Source organism: Chiloscyllium punctatum, chromosome 46, assembly GCF_047496795.1.
Source record: "Chiloscyllium punctatum isolate Juve2018m chromosome 46, sChiPun1.3, whole genome shotgun sequence".
Classification (NCBI taxonomy): Eukaryota; Metazoa; Chordata; class Chondrichthyes; order Orectolobiformes; family Hemiscylliidae; genus Chiloscyllium; species Chiloscyllium punctatum.
This window is the reverse complement of record NC_092784.1, coordinates 62,664,121-62,684,080: the sequence shown is the minus strand read 5'-3', so window position 1 is coordinate 62,684,080 and position 19,960 is coordinate 62,664,121. Positions and strand designations below refer to the sequence as shown.

At 50.8% G+C, this 19,960-nt stretch overlaps 1 protein-coding gene across 2 annotated transcripts; it reads left to right on the top strand.

Moving 5' to 3' along the window:
- The first annotated feature begins 1,996 nt into the window (after positions 1 to 1,996).
- Positions 1,997 to 19,616, top strand: alkbh7 (alkB homolog 7). 2 transcript variants are annotated; one of them, XM_072564470.1, is made up of 5 exons: positions 1,997 to 2,201; positions 5,845 to 6,018; positions 7,889 to 8,013; positions 8,292 to 8,469; positions 19,431 to 19,616. In XM_072564470.1, exons 1-4 carry the CDS (start codon positions 2,019 to 2,021, stop codon positions 8,431 to 8,433), a joined length of 624 nt encoding a protein of 207 aa, XP_072420571.1. In that variant the 5' UTR covers positions 1,997 to 2,018; the 3' UTR covers positions 8,434 to 8,469; positions 19,431 to 19,616. The 2 variants fall into 2 exon arrangements, with proteins under 2 accessions (XP_072420571.1, XP_072420572.1); XM_072564471.1 differs by lacking the exon at positions 8,292 to 8,469.
- Positions 19,617 to 19,960: the final 344 nt, after the last annotated feature.

Here is a 19,960-nt window from a genome sequence, read left to right as displayed (position 1 = left end):
TGTGTCTTTGGTTTTTTTTTTAGTGTGGGAAAGAATTTTGTAATTTATTTTGTTGCTGGAGATTAGAAATCATCAGTTGTCACTTCCCTTTCCGGAGCCCAGAGGCTGCTGAACCTGGGGCAAGTTGTGAATAAGGAGGAGTGAGGTCTCTCCCATCACTTTCTTCTGACTCTTTTGGCAGAATGAATGATTGATCGTCAGAACTCACACTGTCCTGGTTCTGGTGAAAGTGGAAGTTGAGCAGACAAAAGGGTATAATTTCTTCACATATCATTCTATGGGCGGCACGATATCTCAGGGGTTAGCACTGCTGCCTTGCAGCGCCAGGGAACCGGGTTCAATTCCTGCCTCAGGCAACTGTCTGTGTAAAGTTTGCACATTCTCCCTGTGTCTTCATGGGTTTCCTCCCACAATCCAAAGATGGTCAGGTGAATTGGCCATACTAAATTGCCTGTAGTAATAGGTGTGTTAGTTGGGGTAAATATAGGCGGGGGGAAGGGGTCTGGGTGGGTTACTCTTCGGAGTGTTGGTGTGGACTAGTTGGGCCAAAGGGCCTGTTTCCATACTGTAGGGAATCTAATCTATTGCTGCCAGTCCACTCACTATCAGTGAATGAGGAAGGCCATTCAACCTATTTAATACATCTTCCAGAGACACGAGCGAGGGTTCAACCATCCACCATACATTCCAACATTTTATTATTGTCAGTGTTAGTTTGAGATGGAAACAAACTTTGACCTGGAAAGTCAGCTCAGTTGCAGGGCAGTAATGTCACTTTGAGATAGTCTGAAGAAGATGTAATGGCTGAGAGGAAATGGACAAATGTTATAGGTGAGAGATGGGGAGGGTCATGGGGAAAAGATTGAGATGGTTGAAAGGGAAAATGTCAAGTATTGATATGGTTTGGTTCAAAAGGGAGGGGTTGGTGAAAGGTTACGGGGAGATGTTGCTGTGAAGGGGCTTAAAGGGGAGAGGTTTGAAGGGGTTAATGGGAACATTGGTGTGAGGGGGGTAAAGGGGAGATGTGGCTGTGAAGGGATTAATGGAGAGAGTTGCTTTGAGAGGGGTGAATGGGGAGATGTTGCTGTGGGGGTGGGGTTAATGGGGAGAGGTTGCTGTGGGGGTGGGAGAGGTTGCTGTGGGGGTGGGGGGGGTTAATGGGGAGAGGTTGCTGTGGGGGTGGGGGGGGTTAATGGGGAGAGGTTGCTGTGGGGGTGGGGGGGGTTAATGGGGAGAGGTTGCTGTGGGGGTGGGGGGGGTTAATGGGGAGAGGTTGCTGTGGGGGTGGGGGGGTTAATGGGGAGCGGTTGCTGTGGGGGTGGGGGGATTAATGGGGGGAGGTTGCTGTGGGGGGGGGTTAATGGGGAGAGATTGTGGTGGGGGTGGGGGGGTTAATGGGGAGAGGTTGTGGTGGGGGTGGGGGGGTTAATGGGGAGCGGTTGCTGTGGTGGGGGGTTAATGGGGAGAGATTGTGGTGGGGTGGGGGGGTTAATGGGGAGAGGTTGTGGTGGGGGTGGGGGGGTTAATGGGGAGAGGTTGTGGTGGGGGTGGGGGGGTTAATGGGGAGAGGTTGTGGTGGGGGTGGGGGGGTTAATGGGGAGAGGTTGTGGTGGGGGTGGGGGGGTTAATGGGGAGAGGTTGGGGTGGGGGGGGTTGCTGTGGGGGTGGGGGGGGTTGCTGTGGGGGTGGGGAGGTTGCTGTGGGGGTGGGGGGGGTTGCTGTGGGGGTGGGGGGGTTAATGGGGAGAGGTTGCTGTGGGGGTGGGGGGGTTAATGGGGAGAGGTTGCTGTGGGGGTGGGGGGGGTTGCTGTGGGGGTGGGGGGGGTTGCTGTGGGGGTGGGGGAGGTTGCTGTGGGGGTGGGGGGGTTGCTGTGGGGGTGGGGGGGGTTAATGATCTGGCTCTGGCGGGTATTGAAGGATAATGAGAACTGAAGGTTAATGCAGCAGCAGGTGAAGGGTCAGGGGTGAGCGGGAGGTCATTGCGCGTGCCCAGTGCCGTGCCGCGCGTGCCCAGTGCCATGCAGCGCGCGGCCTTCCCGCTCATCCGGGCCTCCAGCCCCGAGCTGCTCCAGCGGTTGTCCGGCGGCGGCGGGCTCGAGCTCCGGCCGCGGTTTATCAGCGGCCCCGAGGAGGACGCTCTTCTCGGGGACGTGGAACCCGGTCTTGGCCGCAGGCAGTACCAGAGGGATCACTGGGACCAGGTCTGGGACACTCCGGGGCCTGAGGGACGGGACACTCCGGGGCCTGAGGGACAGGCCCCACCGGACCGTGTCCACTCCCTCAGACCGTGTCCGCTCCCTCAGCACTGACCCTCCGACAGTGCCCACTCCCTCAGCACTGACCCTCGGACCGTGTCCACTCCCTCAGCACTGACCCTCGGACCGTGTCCGCTCCCTCAGCACTGACCCTCGGACCGTGTCCGCTCCCTCAGCACGGACCCCCGGACCGTGTCCGCTCCCTCAGACCGTGTCCACTCCCTCGGACCGTGCCCACTCCCTCAGCACTGACCCTCGGACCGTGCCCGCTCCCTCAGCACTGACCCTCAGACCGTGCCCACTCCCTCAGCACTGACCCTCGGACCGTGTCCACTCCCTCAGCACTGACCCTGGGACAGTGCCCACTCCCTCAGCACTGACCCTCAGACCGTGTCCACTCCCTCAGACCGTGTCCACTCCCTCAGCACTGACCCTCGGACCGTGTCCACTCCCTCAGACCGTGTCCACTCCCTCAGCACTGACCCTGGGACAGTGCCCGCTCCCTCAGCACTGACCCTCGGACCGTGCCCGCTCCCTCAGCACTGACCCTCAGACCGTGTCCACTCCCTCAGACCGTGTCCACTCCCTCAGCACTGACCCTCGGACCGTGTCCACTCCCTCAGACCGTGTCCACTCCCTCAGCACTGACCCTCGGACCGTGTCCACTCCCTCAGACCGTGTCCACTCCCTCAGCACTGACCCTCGGACAGTGTCCGCTCCCTCAGCGCTGACCCTCGGACCGTGTCCACTCCCTCAGACCGTGCCCGCTCACTCAGACCGTGTCCACTCCCTCAGACCGTGCCCGCTCCCTCAGACCGTGCCCACTCCCTCAGCACTGACCCTCGGACCGTGCCCACTCCCTCAGCACTGACCCTCAGACCGTGCCCACTCCCTCAGCACTGACCCTCGGACCGTGCCCACTCCCTCAGCACTGACCCTCGGACCGTGCCCACTCCCTCAGCACTGACCCTCGGACCGTGTCCACTCCCTCAGCACTGACCCTCGGACCGTGTCCACTCCCACAGCACTGACCCTCGGACCGTGTCCACTCCCTCAGACCGTGTCCACTCCCTCAGACCGTGTCCACTCCCTCAGCACTGACCCTCGGACCGTGTCCGCTCCCTCAGACCGTGTCCACTCCCTCAGCACTGACCCTGGGACAGTGTCCACTCCCTCAGTCCTGACCCTCGGACCGTGTCCGCTCCCTCAGACCGTGTCCACTCCCTCATCACTGACCCTCGGACAGTGTCCACTCCCTCAGCACTGACCCTCGGACAGTGTCCACTCCCTCAGCACTGACCCTCAGACCGTGTCCACTCCCTCAGCACAGACCCTCGGACAGTATCCACTCCCTCAGCACTGACCCTCGGACCGTGCCCACTCCCTCAGCACTGACCCTCGGACCGTGCCCACTCCCTCAGTCCTGACCCTCGGACCGTGTCCACTCCCTCAGCGCTGACCCTCGGACAGTGTCCACTCCCTCAGCGCTGACCCTCGGACAGTGTCCGGTCCCTCAGCGCTGACCCTCGGACAGTGTCCGCTCCCTCAGCGCTGACCCTCGGACCGTGCCCGCTCCCTCAGCTCTGACCCTCGGACCGTGCCCGCTCCCTCAGCGCTGACCCTCGGACCTTGCCCGCTCCCTCAGTGCTGACACTCGGACCGTGCCCGCTCCCTCAGCGCTGACCCTCGGACCGTGCCCGCTCCCTCAGCGCTGACCCTCGGACCGTGCCCGCTCCCTCAGCGCTGACCCTCGGACCGTGCCCGCTCCCTCAGCGCTGACCCTCGGACCGTGCCCGCTCCCTCAGCGCTGACCCTCGGACCGTGCCCTCTCCCTCAGCGCTGACCCTCGGACCGTGCCCGCTCCCTCAGCGCTGACCCTCGGACCGTGCCCGCTCCCTCAGCGCTGACCGTCGGACCGTGCCCGCTCCCTCAGCGCTGACCGTCGGACCGTGCCCGCTCCCTCAGCGCTGACCCTCGGACCGTGCCCGCTCCCTCAGCGCTGACCCTCGGACCGTGCCCGCTCCCTCAGCGCTGACCCTCGGACCGTGCCCGCTCCCTCAGCGCTGACCCTCGGACCGTGCCCGCTCCCTCAGCACTGACCCTCGAACCGTGCCCACTCCCTCAGCACTGACCCTCGAACCGTGCCCACTCCCTCAGCACTGACCCTCGAACCGTGCCCGCTCCCTCAGCACTGACCCTGGGACAGTGCCCGCTCCCTCAGCACTGACCCTCGGACCGTGCCCGCTCCCTCAGCACTGACCCTCGGACCGTGCCCGCTCCCTCAGCACTGACCCTCGGACCGTGCCCGCTCCCTCAGCACTGACCCTCGGACCGTGCCCGCTCCCTCAGCACTGACCCTCGGACCGTGCCCGCTCCCTCAGCACTGACCCTCGGACCGTGTCCGCTCCCTCAGCACTGACCCTCCAACAGTGTCCGCTCCCTCAGCACTGACCCTCGGACCGTGCCCACTCCCTCAGCACTGACCCTCGGACCGTGCCCACTCCCTCAGCACTGACCCTCGGACCGTGCCCGCTCCCTCAGCACTGACCCTCGGACCGTGTCCGCTCCCTCAGCACTGACCCTCCAACAGTGCCCACTCCCTCAGCACTGACCCTCGGACCGTGCCCGCTCCCTCAGCACTGACCCTCGGACCGTGTCCGCTCCCTCAGCACTGACCCTCCAACAGTGCCCACTCCCTCAGCACTGACCCTCGGACCGTGCCCACTCCCTCAGCACTGACCCTCGGACCGTGCCCACTCCCTCAGCACTGACCCTCAGACCGTGCCCACTCCCTCAGCAGTGACCCTCAGACCGTGCCCACTCCCTCAGCACTGACCCTGGGACAGTGCCCGCTCCCTCAGCACTGACCCTCAGACCGTGCCCGCTCCCTCAGCACTGACCCTCGGACCGTGCCCGCTCCCTCAGCACTGACCCTCGGACCGTGCCCGCTCCCTCAGCACTGACCCTCGGACCGTGCCCGCTCCCTCAGCACTGACCCTCGGACCGTGTCCGCTCCCTCAGCACTGACCCTCGAACCGTGTCCACTCCCTCAGCACTGACCCTCCAACAGTGTCCACTCCCTCAGCACTGACCCTCGGACCGTGCCCACTCCCTCAGCACTGACCCTCGGACCGTGCCCACTCCCTCAGCACTGACCCTCGGACCGTGCCCGCTCCCTCAGCACTGACCCTCGGACCGTGTCCGCTCCCTCAGCACTGACCCTCCAACAGTGCCCACTCCCTCAGCACTGACCCTCGGACCGTGCCCACTCCCTCAGCACTGACCCTCGGACCGTGCCCACTCCCTCAGCACTGACCCTCGGACCGTGCCCACTCCCTCAGTACTGACCTCAGTCAGAATGCACTTGTCTCAGTCACCTTACGTACGGACTGGGTTTGTGGGTTGTGTTCACTCTCTGTTGGAATGTGGAGACTCCAGATGCTGCAGAGTAGGAGTTGGAAAGTGTGGCGCTGGAAAAGCACAGTGGGTCAGGTAGCACCTGAGGGCCTTCAGCCTGGTAGCTAAGCAGGACGTCACGTTGAATTGTTCTTGATTTTAATGGATTTTTTTTATCATTGTTGGCCATCAGGCAATCCATGGATATCGTGAGATTGAGAAATCACATTGGAGCAAACAGAGCGAATCTGTCTTGCAACGACTGCGAGATGTTGCATTTCCCCCAGGGGTCCCCCAACTCTCGATGGTACATGTGCTTGATCTTGAGAAAACTGGATTCATCAAAGCTCATGTGGACAGTGTGAAGGTTAGTAACAGATGCAACTATTAATGCTGGTGCATTACTAAGTGAAATCATAGCTTATGTGTTGGGTTCCCTGTCTGCAGTTTTCTACTTATCAAGTATTTAACCATTTCTCACTTCAATGTCACAGTACCTGTTTCTGTCACCCATACAGTCAACCGCAGATCATCAGAAGTGTCTGCCTAAAATTTATTCCCTCAAGTTGCCTCTCTGTTTTTTCCGTACTCCCTAAATCTACTTTTTTCTAAATACTTACCCCACCTTCCACCTGAGTATCACCGCCAGTACACTAGCAGAAACCAGTTTTGAACATGTCTATCAAATCTTCCACACCCATCCCTGAAATTTCTCTGGTCAATGGAAAAAAATCCGAGCTTCTCTCCCATCATTTATATCATGCTCTGCAAAGGTCTTGACACCCTTCCTGAATTTTCCAGAATTAGCAACAATAGTTCAGTTGAAGCCTAACTAGTCTTTTTAAAGAAAGAAGGTTTCTTTATGATTTCCTTGCTTGTACTTATTGCTCCACCCCCATTCTGTCTTTCCTACATAATTAACTTCAGGGTTGTACATATTCATTGGAATCCTCCCTCTATCTGTCCATGTCATCATAAGCCTCTATTGTTCTGAAGTCTGCTAAACAGTCCCTTTTAATCCCATTTTCTTCTGTTTTCTAAACAAGTCTGTTGTAACTCTAAGCAATTCCTGCAGTGATTTTTTTCGGTGTTGAAACGAGAGGCCTCCAGCAATCATAATAATATTTTCTGTTAGTTATAACTCAGTTGGAGAGTTTTTCTTGATTCCCATTGATTTCAGCTTTTTTTTTACAAATAAAAATGAAATTTTATCATTTTTTGTGGTTCCCAATCATGTTACCATTTGTTGAGTTATCTTTAAACTTTAAATGAGAACTGTTCTTTTCTTTCATTGTATTTGCCTTTTTTCCATTTTTCATGCACTCTACTTTAAATTTTGCCTACTTTTAGTGTGTGCTAATAGATGTAGTTTCAATGTTTTATTTTCACCTGTGTTTTTGTCATCCAGGGAGCTCTGGCTTTGGATATCTTATTTCTCTTAATGGTAATGTGTTCATCTCCACCCCAAAGCCTGACATACCATTTAGTTTCTCTTTTACACCCTGTGCTTCTGTTAAAATGTCATGTAGAATCCTCGATTTTACGACAGTTAACAGTCTTTTAAACTTGTCCTGGCCACGTTAAAGTTGCACAGACACCCCTACCTCTCTCTTAGAGTCATAGATCCATCCTTTGTCTAACTTGTCCACGCCAACCAGATATCCTAAATTAATCTAATTCCATTTGCCAGCATTTGGCCCATATCCTTCCTATTCATATACTCACCCAGATGCCTTTTAAATATTGTGGTTGGACCAGCCGCCACCACTTCCTTGAGCAGCTCATTCCATATACACACCACCCTCTGGGTGAAAGTTTGGCCCCTCAGGCCCCTTTTAAATTTTTCCCTTCTCACCTTCGAACCATGCCCACTAGTTTTGCACTCCCTTACCCTCGGAAAAATACCTTGCCTGTTCACCCTATCCTCGCCCCTCATGACTTTGTAAACTCTGTAAGGTCACCCCTTGGCCTCCGTCCCAGGGAAAACAGCTCCAGCCTTATTAACTCTTCTCACTCTCCCAACTAAACTGTATCTATTTTGTGTAAGTCCCCATCATTGAATTTTGAATTTGTCACATGTTCTAATAAGTAAATTTGAAATAGCTGAGTAAGATGGTCCCAAAGACAGACTGCATAATTTGTCTGTCCATGGTCTGGGTAAGGGGAGGGTGGGAGCAGGAGAGTCTGACTTTAGGAGGTCTGTGCCTTATGCAGTTGCCTCTCTCTTGTTTATGTAGTTCTGTGGAGATACAATTGCTGGTTTATGCCTGTTGTCAGGATGCGTGATGCGCTTGTTGAGTGAAGACAGTGATGTGGATCAAGTGGATTTACTGCTACAGCGACATACTGCCTACATTCTGAGGTGAGATTACAAAGAATCAGAGGCTCTCATTGGAAGGCAACTTGCCTTGGTGTATCTTTACTCAATCGTCACTGCTTTGATTCACTCAGTGGATTTGGGGATGACCTATCTTATCTCCTCTTTTCTCTTTTCACGGTAACTAACAGATCGAGCTTGCCTCAGTACCCTGGGAGGGGGGAGGACTCAGAGCTCTCTTGCCCAGGAGTGTAAATATCAACTGTAACAGTCTGTCACTACTCTTTCCATCTTCCTTCATTAGTATTGTGTGTATGTTTCAGGGGAGAGGCCCGTTACCGATTCAGCCACCAAATCCTGCCAGATGAACAGTCATTTTTTGGGGGAGAGAAGGTGCCTCGTGGACGGAGAATTTCAATCATTTGTAGGAACCTGCCCAATGAACCAGGATCAGGGCCAGACTGATCCCCCCCCGGGCTTTGTCCCAAGAGAACGTATTTGGTAATCTGCACTGATTTAATCTCGCATAAATGAAGCAGACTTCCATTTGTGCATCTTGAGGTTCTTTTAGGCTATTTTCTGCTTTTTGTCTCTCTCTCTCAATCACATACTGTAATCAGGGCTTTGTGACTTCATTTCACTTTTTATTTGAACATTAGATAAATCGAAGCATTTGCAACAGCAGAATCTTTAAAATAAATAAATAATTTAGCTACATAAATATTTCTGGTTGCACAAACCGTCGCCAAGAATTAATCCCAACATCACCTTGTCGTCACTATTAGTCAAATAGAAATCTTTTCATTCAGACTCAAAACTGCTTTAAGTATAAATGCACACATCATTGTTATAACATGTTGAACACCTGGAATCAGCAAAAGACTAATTTTTAAGAGCCAGAACCTTGCCCCACACACCAGAATGCCCTACTTTACAAGTTTGCAAAGTCTAAATGTTGGGATAAATATAACCAGACATGAAACTTCTAGTGACAGTAGACCTCAAGCAAACTCTGAGTTGATGAAACTGGTGAACCTATCACCTTACCTGGCTGGTATTTCTTTGCCAAAGGCAGCACTGGTCACTCTCACAGCACTGAGATATTAATATGTAACAGCTAGAAAGGAGGCAAAACTCGGAGTGTGAATGAGGTGAGGATTTGGACAGATCGCAGGGAGAAATAAACAGCACAAGCAAATGATGGAGAGAGAGAGAGAGTTGCATAGAAGGAGAAAAGGAAGGCTGTTGAGGTGCTCTGATAAGCCCAGGTTCAAGTTCAAGAGGTGTGTCATAACATTTCTGAACAGGTTGATTAAAATATCTAGAAGAAGTGTCAATAAGAGGAGCTTCACTGTCCAAAGCACTTACAAGTCTCTAAAATATTCTTCCCTACTTGTTCTCCCCCACAACACCAAAATTTTCACTTGCCTGAGCTCAGCTTTGAAGTCTTGCCCAATTCATTGATACCATATAGACTGCATGTTGTTACAACTCTCCCCATTTCTCTCTGTCTCTCTCTCTCTCTCTTTCCCTCCCCCTCTCTCCTGTCCTTCCCCCATCTGCCGCCAAGCAAGGTATGGATTTTCCCTCAGTTTCAGTCGAGGTTGTGCTGGGATTTTTGTCTCTTTGCCCCACCCCTGCCCCATGCTCAAATGATTACCCAATGCAGCTGCACTCAGAGGCTGAGAGCTTTTCCACTGTGTGCCAGTGATTGTTAATGTCCAGAAAGGTGACGTCCTTGAACTGAGTGGGGCGACAGCACGGGTCGCTGACAATCTTCTCCTGTGATGTGCTGAGGAGGCCGGTTTTCCTAAGCAGCAGCGAAAGGGTCAGGTCATGGTTGGTCCTGGCCAGGGGGCAACTTCCACTGCAGTACTTGAAGAGGACGATTTCATCTGACTGGTAACCGAGCCCCAGATCCTGAACACGCAACTGGATGGCGCGAAGTCTGCAGTTCCTGTCCTCCCACTCCTCGCCTTTCCTCATCACTGACATTTTCCGTTTTCTCCTCGCTCTTCCTGGGTTTGACTGAGGTTCGAGTGGGGAGTCTGATGTGGGTAGTGGCGAAATTGTGAATTCTCCACCTGAGCTTGTGATGGGTGTTCTTGGGAGATCAGGCCTTCTCCCTGAGGGAAGAAATGTCATTTAATTTTCCTTTCAACAAATGTAGGAAATGGTTAGATTTGGGAGCAGCAGTTGTGTCATCAGTTCTGAAAATACAAATGTCTTCCCTTCCCCCAACACATTCACCAAGAGAACTAGACTGGCCAGCAGCTGGGATCTCTGCTGTGGCCATCCCTTCCCCATGAGGCCAGACCATGGGCATTTCTTGATTGTGCCATTGACACTGCACATGTGGAGGGTGAAACCTGACTTCGACCCTCCATAGCCCCAGGCATTAAGGCCCTGTGTGAAAAAACAAACTCACTGCCCTCCAAGCTAAAGCTGATTTGGATTTTACTCATTAATCTGTATGGGGGAGGGTCGAGTATTTTATAGGTTTACTAACTCCATTCATAGTCACTGCTGCAGATGCAGGCAAGTGGCTGAATGAAGTTAATCGGTCAGAGTGAGAGAGGTATTCTCTCTTCTTTTTCACTTACCTGGCAGATGCTGAGGTGGATCATTGGTGTCCAGAGGTTGTTCCACTGACAGATCAACATGAAAAATGATTAAAATTGCCACCAGCACAGGGAATGTCATGATTCAGTCGAGCGTTTGGAAATTCTCTTGCCTCCCAAAAAAATACTAGGGCGACCGAGGGACTGCTGGATTGTTCACTACAAGTTCTTGATCGAATTTTAATTTCGGTGGTTCTTCGTTCGCTGTTGCAGGATGTTTGTGATGGAATGGGTGAATTGGAGTATTTAAAGCAAATCTGCATCCTCTCACTGACATATTTCATACGACATTCCTGGCATGACTAGCCAGTGAGCTGCCCGGTATCAGCTGGTCCAAATACCTCAGAGTATTGCAGAAACGATGTTGAGTGTGAGCAAAACTCAGCCGACCTCCCTGCTAATGATTTATCAGGTGCATTGGAGCTGTACCTGCAGGGACCAGAAGCGACAATCCCACAGGGCAACACTACCCCACCAATCGTCAGTTGGGGGTTGAGGTGGGGTATGGGGTTGGTGACTGTGGCTTCATGCTCTCTCTCTCTCTCTCGTCTGGGCTATTCCTAAACTTTACTACACAGTGGCTGTGGGAAAACACTTGTTTTTGAAATAACATTGTGTATTTATGTGTCATTTCTAGCATCTTCATCCTATAATCCAAACTAATCTCATCAGCACTGATAGTGTTCTGTATGCCAGATTTATCAAAGATACTGCAGCAAGACTGTGGCGAGACCTGGACAGTATCCAGGTTTGGGCTGACAAGTAGCACGTAACATTTGCACCACACGTGTGAAACAATGACGATCTCCAATAAGAGAGAACCTAACCATCATCTCATGATATTTAATTGCATTACCATTGCTGAATCCCTCACTCCCAACATTCAGAAACTGAATTGGACTAACCATCCAAATACTGCAACAAGAGTAGGTCAGAGGCTAGGAATCTTACAGCGAGTAATTCACCTCCTCAGTTTCCAAAGCCAAGCCAGTCCACCATTGACAAAGTACCAGTCAGGAGAGTGATGGAACACTTGCTTGGCTGACTGCAGCTCCAAAAATACTCAAGCTCAATACTGTCCAGGACAAAGCAGCCTGATTGCTCCTGGATGTGGTGTCAGTTGTTGATTCTGTCCACCACAAGATTAGTAGCAGCAGTGTATACCCATATATTAAGATACACTGCAGAAATTCATCAAGGCTCCCTAAGCAGTCCCTTCCAAATATGTGTCTGCTACTCTCCAGAAGGACAAGGACAGCAAATATATGGGAACATTTCCATCTAGTTCTCTCCAAGCTACACTCCTGATTTGGAAAATACATCACTGACATTAGGTCAAAATCCTAAATTCCTCTCCCAACAGTTTTGTGGGTCTAACACATAGATTGCAGCCCAGCATTTTGGAATAGGTAACAAATGTTGGCCTAGGCAGTGACAGCCAGTTGCTCATAAAGAATATCAAAAATATCACAGAATATCTCCGAGTATTTTGAAGTCTTTCACTGATGGCAAACGGACTGGGATAGACTGTTGGATAATGGAATTGTTTTGTGACCATCCTCCCTCAGCTCTGGATTGTACTGGGGTCACTTTCTCACAACTGGATACCCAGTGAATCAACGAATGTCAGCAAGCTGTTGAATCCCTGGTAGTATTATCAAAAACCCCCATCACAGGTCAGGGAGGTGGTGGGGGCAAGTATGCTGACTGATCCAGGAAATCAGTGTCAGGTTAGGACTAGATTGAACCTGGGAGAATATTAGTCTTAGAACAAGTACATGTGAGATCAGGTAGACAGATACATGGAAGGGGACAGCAGACACACATGGAGGCGGGGGAGACACTTAGCAGCAGGGGAGGTGGCACAGACGGCTTTGGTAGGCACAGTCGGAGACATTTCTCCGATGTACATCTTTCACACAATGTGTGTTTGATATCTGTCACATTGATATGTTTTGTTAAATTTTCTTGGTGTATTCCTGCAGGCTGTCCTTGTAAATCCTGCAGTGAGCTTTCTCTGCTTAATCCCCACACAAATCATTGTTCCTAGGTAAGAAAGAAAGTTTCCACCTGTGAGGTGACCTCACCCCCACTCAGAATAGATGCAAAGCAGGTACTGCCTGCCAGAGACACCTTGGAGAGGCCACTGTGGGGCTTTAGAGGCCACAGAGCAGCCCCCATCTCAGCTCCACAGTTTGTGGCAGGATTGATTTGTTCCCACGGGCTGGAAGGAGTATTGTATTGGTATTGTCTATTCCCCAAACGCAAATCATAGATAAGGAATATGGTCATCCAGTGGAAGTTGCACATCAACAGATGCAAATATGTCACAGAGTATCCCAGATGGACCAGAATCAGTGGAGGAGGCCAGCACCAGATAGCTCAAATCAGGATCTTCATATCAACCTCTGGGACCTTAGCCTTGGCTGTGCAGATCGCAGCGAGAGGAAGGGAATCTTGACAAGAGAATTAAAACCCAGTGATACACAGCTCCTCAGCCACATCTTAAAATGACTTGGAACATTCCTTCCGTCAGGATACTTTCAATGGAATTTTAACTGAAGGAGCAGGATTTCTCAGCTCACAGCACATTCTTTCCACAGACCAGCGAACAGTCATTACCCAAGAGTCAATTAACCATCAGATCATTCTCCGCACTGAAACAATTACTATCCAATCTGATTCAATGACTAACATGATGGACTCTCCAGTCACACCTGCTGTAAAGATTTGCCTTGTATACCCAGCTTTGACTAAACTGTGAGGAACCAGCGATAGTTAAATCCTTCTTTTCCAGAGATACAGATCAGACAGACATATTTGCACATGGACATATAAACAGACCATTCAAAAGAGATATACACACACAAACATACTGAAACTTGAATCACATTGAGTCTGTGTATTCCAGTGCTAGATTTTCTGATAAAATTCAAGAATGGAAACGTCTTTCAGTGTCACATTTCTGTTTGCCTTGCTCACTGAAAAGGGACAAGCTGATTTCACAAGCTGATCTTAGGTAATTGCTACTTAGAGACAAGATGCCACCTCCCTATCAGTAAAGACAATCTATCTCTTCAGAGTGACAGGAGTCAGCGAGTAGCACAGTACCACTCAATCCCCCTGTTCACACAGCAAGCCAATTAGTTCATTCCAAACTCATCTCTTTTATCCATTTCCTGAAATGTTTGTTCCCATGAAGTCTCTATCCAATTTTGTTTTGAAATTTACTCCTGAATCCACGACGTATCAAGTAGCACTTGCCAAATTCTCACCACTTGCTCCAAAGGTTTTCTCTCATCACCTCCGGTTCCTTTACCCTCTGGTCATTGAGAGGTGACCAAAGGAAATCATTTCCCTTGGTTTACTTTAAACACTTCATAATTTTGGAAAAACTCCATCAAATTACCCCTTCTCCAAACTCTCCATGTGACCAAAGTCCCTCATTCACAAGACACTCTAAGGAACCTCCCTGGCACAGACTTCGTAAATCACAGTCCCTGGAGTTAAACACTATGTGGCAGTTGAGCCTGGACAAATGTTTTACATATGAATGGTCAAAATGACAATGATTCACCCTCACTTTCACAGAATTCACAAGAAATAATAACCAACAGTGTTCATTCTCAGTGTAAATGGAGCTGGGACTGCAGTCTCTCACACTTGACAGTGACCTGCCATTTAATCAGAAGCTTCAAAGACTAACACCCAATACATGGGGCTGTCTTAGGAAGGGTGACAAAGAGATGGGTTTTAAACAGTATTTTAAAGCAACACATGGTCAAGAAGCACTTTCAGTGTTTTGAGTCAGTGACAGAGTGAGAAAATCAGGCTATACAAGAAACCAGGAGAGGGGGAAATTACAGAGATAGGGAAGTATGTAGGGGCTAGAGGAGGTTACAGAGATAGGGAGGAGTGTAGGGGCTGGAGCAAGTTATCGAGATAGGGTGAGGTGTAGGGGGCTGGGGAGGTTACAGAGATAGGGAGGGGAGTTAGGGGCTGGAGGAGGGGAGAGATAGGGAAGGTTGTAGAGGCTAGAAGATGTGACAGAAAAGGAGACGTGTAGGGGCTGGAGGAGATTACCCAGATAGGGAGGGCTAGAGGTGGTGACAGAGGGGTAGCAGTGAGCCATGTGGTTTGTGGACTCTGCTGTTCAATATAGTCACACACCACTTTCCCAGGCCCTCTCCTGCCCTGGGGGTGTCTGATAAAATGGTCATAACAGATGGGGCAATTAAACAAGCTGAGGATGGAGAGAGGGTAAACAGGGATTGCCAGAAGATAATACCAAGGAAGAGATCATCATTAGCTTCATTCTCACACACCCACATGTCTGCACAATCACGTAACCACGTGTGTACTCTTACTTTTGAAAATCCATACTCTCACCTTATTTGTTGCTAACCATCGAATCCTTTCAAATTTGTGAAGGGCGATATTAGCATTATTGCATCACAGGTTCGATGCCATCCACCGTGTGTGTGGAGTTTGCACATTGTCCCTGTGTCTGCGTGGGTTTCCTCCTTGTGCTCGGGATTCCTCCCACAGTCCAAAGATATGCAGGTTAGGGTGGATTGGCCATGGTAAACTGTGAGGTTATGGTGATAGTACAGGAGGCTTAGTCTGGGTGTGATGTTCTTCAGGTGGTCAGTGCAGACTCAATGGGCCAAATGATCTCTTTCCGCACTGTAGGAATCCTTTGATTCTATTTTTACATTCCTTTCTGGGCTAAGTTTTACTGAAATAAAGAGGCAATCAATTGTTTATTTTTTCACCCCTTCTTCCCATCCCAATTTTATTATTATTAATTTTTATAGTAAAATGAATTTCCCCTCAATTATTGAACAACATCAGACTTCAAGTAAGTAATCAATATCATCCCCACTCCAATCAGAACCAGGAAGATCTCCGCCAACCCACAAAAATGCAGGAAAACTGAGAGGAATGGAAGGAATTCTGATTATAGCCAAATTGGAAAATACCGAATCTATAAATACTGGAACCTCCATAAATCAGGTGAAGGACGAACATATTTTGCTGAGTTCTGTGGTCAGTTGTGGCAGAATCTGAGCACAGGATGACCGTGTGTGTTCAATCCTCAGCTTCACAAAACCTGTCTACAGACTGTTGTCTACACCAAGAACCTGATTGATGAGCTCCTCCAGTGTGTGTTCCAGCAAAGAGACAGCACCTGATCCACAAGCTGCAAATATGCAGAAAACAGCAACGGGGTAGAGGCAGTTAAACACTGCAGGCAGGAGGATCAGTGACAGCAAAAATCATTCTTAACCAATGAAGCTACCCGTAGTCTGGTCAGTCATTGCAGCAGAGGTGTTATGTGAAGCAGTGACCTCTGTGTAACACAGCGATGGGGCACAGACTATTTTCAGGTCTGATCCACAGCAGGCAGAGACTCCCAGACACAGACATTCCAGGTGCTGTCACACACCTGGTGATGTATGGACTGAAGAAGCAGAAACAGACCTTGAAGGAGCAGACAGAAACCAGGAAACTAACTAGTATGACAGAGACAGGAAACTAAATCAAAAACTCAGATTCTCAGTGGGGTAGAGCTTTGCTAGGCACGAACTCTTGCTGTAGTACAGTTACCCACACACACACCAACTCTTGCTGGGGTACAGGTTACACACACACGCTCTCACTGGGGAACGGAGCCCCACCCCGTGCACGCACACACACACCCTCCCTCTCTCTCTCTCACCGGGGGACAGAGCCCTCGCACACATACACTGACTGTCTCTGGGGTACAGTCCCCTATACACACTAACTCACTAGAGTACAGCTCCCACACACACTGACTCTCACTGGGTACAATCCCACACACCGACTCTCACTGGGGTACAATCACAAATGCACTGACTGTCATTGGGGTACAATCCTACACACACCGACTGTCACTGGGGTACAATCCTGCACACACTGTGGGTACAGCACCCACACTGACTCTCACTGGGGTATAGCTCCCACACACACTGACTCTCACTGGGGTACAGCTCCCACACTGACTCTCACTGGGGTACAGCTCCCACACACACTGACTCTCACTGGGGTACAGTTCCACACACACAGACTCTCACTGGGATACAAGGTCCCATACACGGATTCTCACTGAGGTACACAGATCCCACACACGCATTGACTCTCACTGGGGTATGGGCCCCATAGACACACTGACTGTCATCGGGGTACAAGATCCCACATACGCGCTGACTCTCACTGGGGTACAAACCCCATACACACTGACTCTTACTCTGGTACGATCCCTCACCCACTGACTCTCTCTGGGGCACAAAGTCCTACATACATACTAACTCACTGGGGTACAAGGTCCCATGCACACACTATCACTGGTGTACACTCCCACACACACGGACTGTCACTGGGGTACAGCTCCCACACACACACTGACTCCAGACACATACTAATTCTCACTGGGGTACAGACCCCACGCATAGCTGAGTTTGAGTGAGAAGGGTTTAGTGTAACTGTTTGTCAAACAATCCCATCATCATTGCTTAGGGTGCTGCAAACAATTGCAAATATAAATATCACCGTTATTCAGGAATCCAACTAGAACAAGTTTTCAAAAAGCAAACCACCAGGGCACAGACTCATCAATCGTCAATACTGTTCATCACAGTCACTGTGTGTCAGCTTCTAATCCAAGCTAATCCTCTGATAGCTGAAACATTCCAGCTGCCTGCTCTTTGGCAAACTTGGAGCAATACTGTAAGGCCATCAGCACATCATCAACAGATTTCCTTATTAGACATTTCCTGTCTGTCCAGTCCATTACAGACACTGTTCTTCCAGCCCCACATTATAACTTGCACCCAGAAACAGACCACACTGCAGATAAAGCCACATCTGACACTCGAGGGACAGGGGGCAGTGGAGGGAGACATTGACAGGTTAATTACATTTACAGTGTTAGCAGATTAGAGAGATAAATCAACTCTGGTACTTCATTGCCAGCTCCGTCAGTCTCATGGGCGCACACTAAACCCGAGCCATTCACTGACATTTGTCCAGAGTTGGACCAGCTACACCAGCGACACACCTAAACGAACACAACATCCCTCTGGGTCACGTAAGGGTTTCCCTGATCCCCAGAAATCACAAATCATCCCATCACACCAAAGTGAGGGTCAACGTATGGGAAATTGTACTCCAGTGAGAGTCAGTGTGAGAGACTGTACCCCATTGAGAATCAGTGTGTGCGTGGGATTGCATTCCAGTGGGAGTCAGAGTGTGTGGGAGCTGTACCCCAGTGAGAATCAGCATGCGTGTGGGACTGTACCCCAGTGAGAGTCAGTGTGTGTGGGAGCTGTACCCCAGTGAGAGTCAGTGTGTGTGGGAGCTGTACCCCAGTGAGAGTCAGTGTGAGTGGGAGCTGTACCCCAGTGAGGGTCAGTGTGTGTGGGAGCTGTACCCCAGTGAGAGTCAGTGTGTGTGGGAGCTGTACCCCAGTGAGAGTCAGTGTGTGTGGGAGCTGTACCCCAATGAGAGTCAGTGTGTGTGGGACTATACCCCAGAGAGAGTCAGTGTGTGTGGGAGCTGTACCCCAGTGAGAGTCAGTGTGAGTGGGAGCTGTACCCCAGTGAGGGTCAGTGTGTGTGGGAGCTGTACCCCAGTGAGAGTCAGTGTGTGTGGGAGCTGTACCCCAGTGAGAGTCAGTGTGTGTGGGAGCTGTACCCCAATGAGAGTCAGTGTGTGTGGGACTATACCCCAGAGAGAGTCAGTGTGTGTGGGAGCTGTACCCCAGTGAGAGTCAGTGTGTGTGGGAGCTGTACCCCAGTGAGAGTCAGTGTGTGTGGGAGCTGTACCCCAATGAGAGTCGGTGTGTGTGGGATGTGTACCCCAGTGACGGTCAGTGTGTGTGGGAGCTGTACCCCAATGAGAGTCAGTGTGTGTGGGACTATACCCCAGTGAGGGTCAGTGTGTGGGAGCTGTACCCCAGTGAGGGTCAGTGTGTGTGGGAGCTGTACCCCAGTGAGAGTCAGTGTGTGTGGGAGCTGTACCCCAGTGAGAGACAGTGTGTGTGGGATGTGTACCCCAGTGAGGGTCAGTGTGTGTGGGAGCTGTACCCCAATGAGAGTCAGTGTGTGTGGGACTATACCCCAGTGAGGGTCAGTGTGTGTGGGAGCTGTACCCCAGTGAGAGACAGTGTGTGTGGGAGCTGTACCCCAGTGAGGGTCAGTGTGTGTGGGAGCTGTACCCCAGTGAGAGTCAGTGTGTGTGGGAGCTGTACCCCAGTGAGAGTCAGTGTGTGTGGGAGCTGTACCCCAATGAGAGTCAGTGTGTGTGGGAGCTGTACCCCAGTGAGAGTCAGTGTGTGTGGGAGCTGTACCCCAGTGAGAGACAGTGTGTGTGGGATGTGTACCCCAGTGAGGGTCAGTGTGTGTGGGAGCTGTACCCCAATGAGAGTCAGTGTGTGTGGGACTATACCCCAGTGAGGGTCAGTGTGTGTGGGAGCTGTACCCCAGTGAGAGACAGTGTGTGTGGGAGCTGTACCCCAGTGAGGGTCAGTGTGTGTGGGAGCTGTACCCCAGTGAGAGTCAGTGTGTGTGGGAGCTGTACCCCAGTGAGGGTCAGTGTGTGTGGGAGCTGTACCCCAGTGAGAGACAGTGTGTGTATGTGAGACATATATCACAGTGAGAGTCAGTGTGTGTGAACATGTGCTTGTCTGTACCCCAATATGAGTGATGTCTGCCCCCTCAATTTCATGTGGGATAGCTGTTCCAGGAGTAAAGGAAATGAAAAGGTATTTTGTTTCAACAGATAACAATGTGAAGCTTCTGGATATTTTTGTTTTTCCAGAAAGGAATTGCTTCCCAGTGTGATAACATGCAGCCAGGAAGCCGCCAGTGCTTTGAAATGTACCAGATGCTCACATCACGACAGCTGGAATGTAATATCGGCAAAGGAATAAAATTGGAAAAGAATGACAAGTTTTGTCCAGCCCAAACCCTTCAACCCTCAAATAAATCTATTTATTGGAAAAATCTTCTGTTGGTTTTTTTACAATGTGTGGATTGCAGTGAGGTTGATTAACATCTCTCACCATGGACAGGCAACCAAGTGTGAAACCAGTCACAACTCTTAGAACAGGAGTCCATTAGCCGCCTATTCAGGTGACCCAGAGTCTCAGGAATGCTTTGAACAGAAACAGTCACTAATGGGAAGCAAGCCTCTGGTATTAAGATGGTATCTCAAACATTTCAAGAAACTCACTTGTCAACACTCCTACTCATGTTGAGACTTCACAGCCACAAAGTCGTCTTCTGGCACACACCCCTGCCCCACATACCAAATACATCGTCCTATTCAAAAAGTCAACACAAGAACAA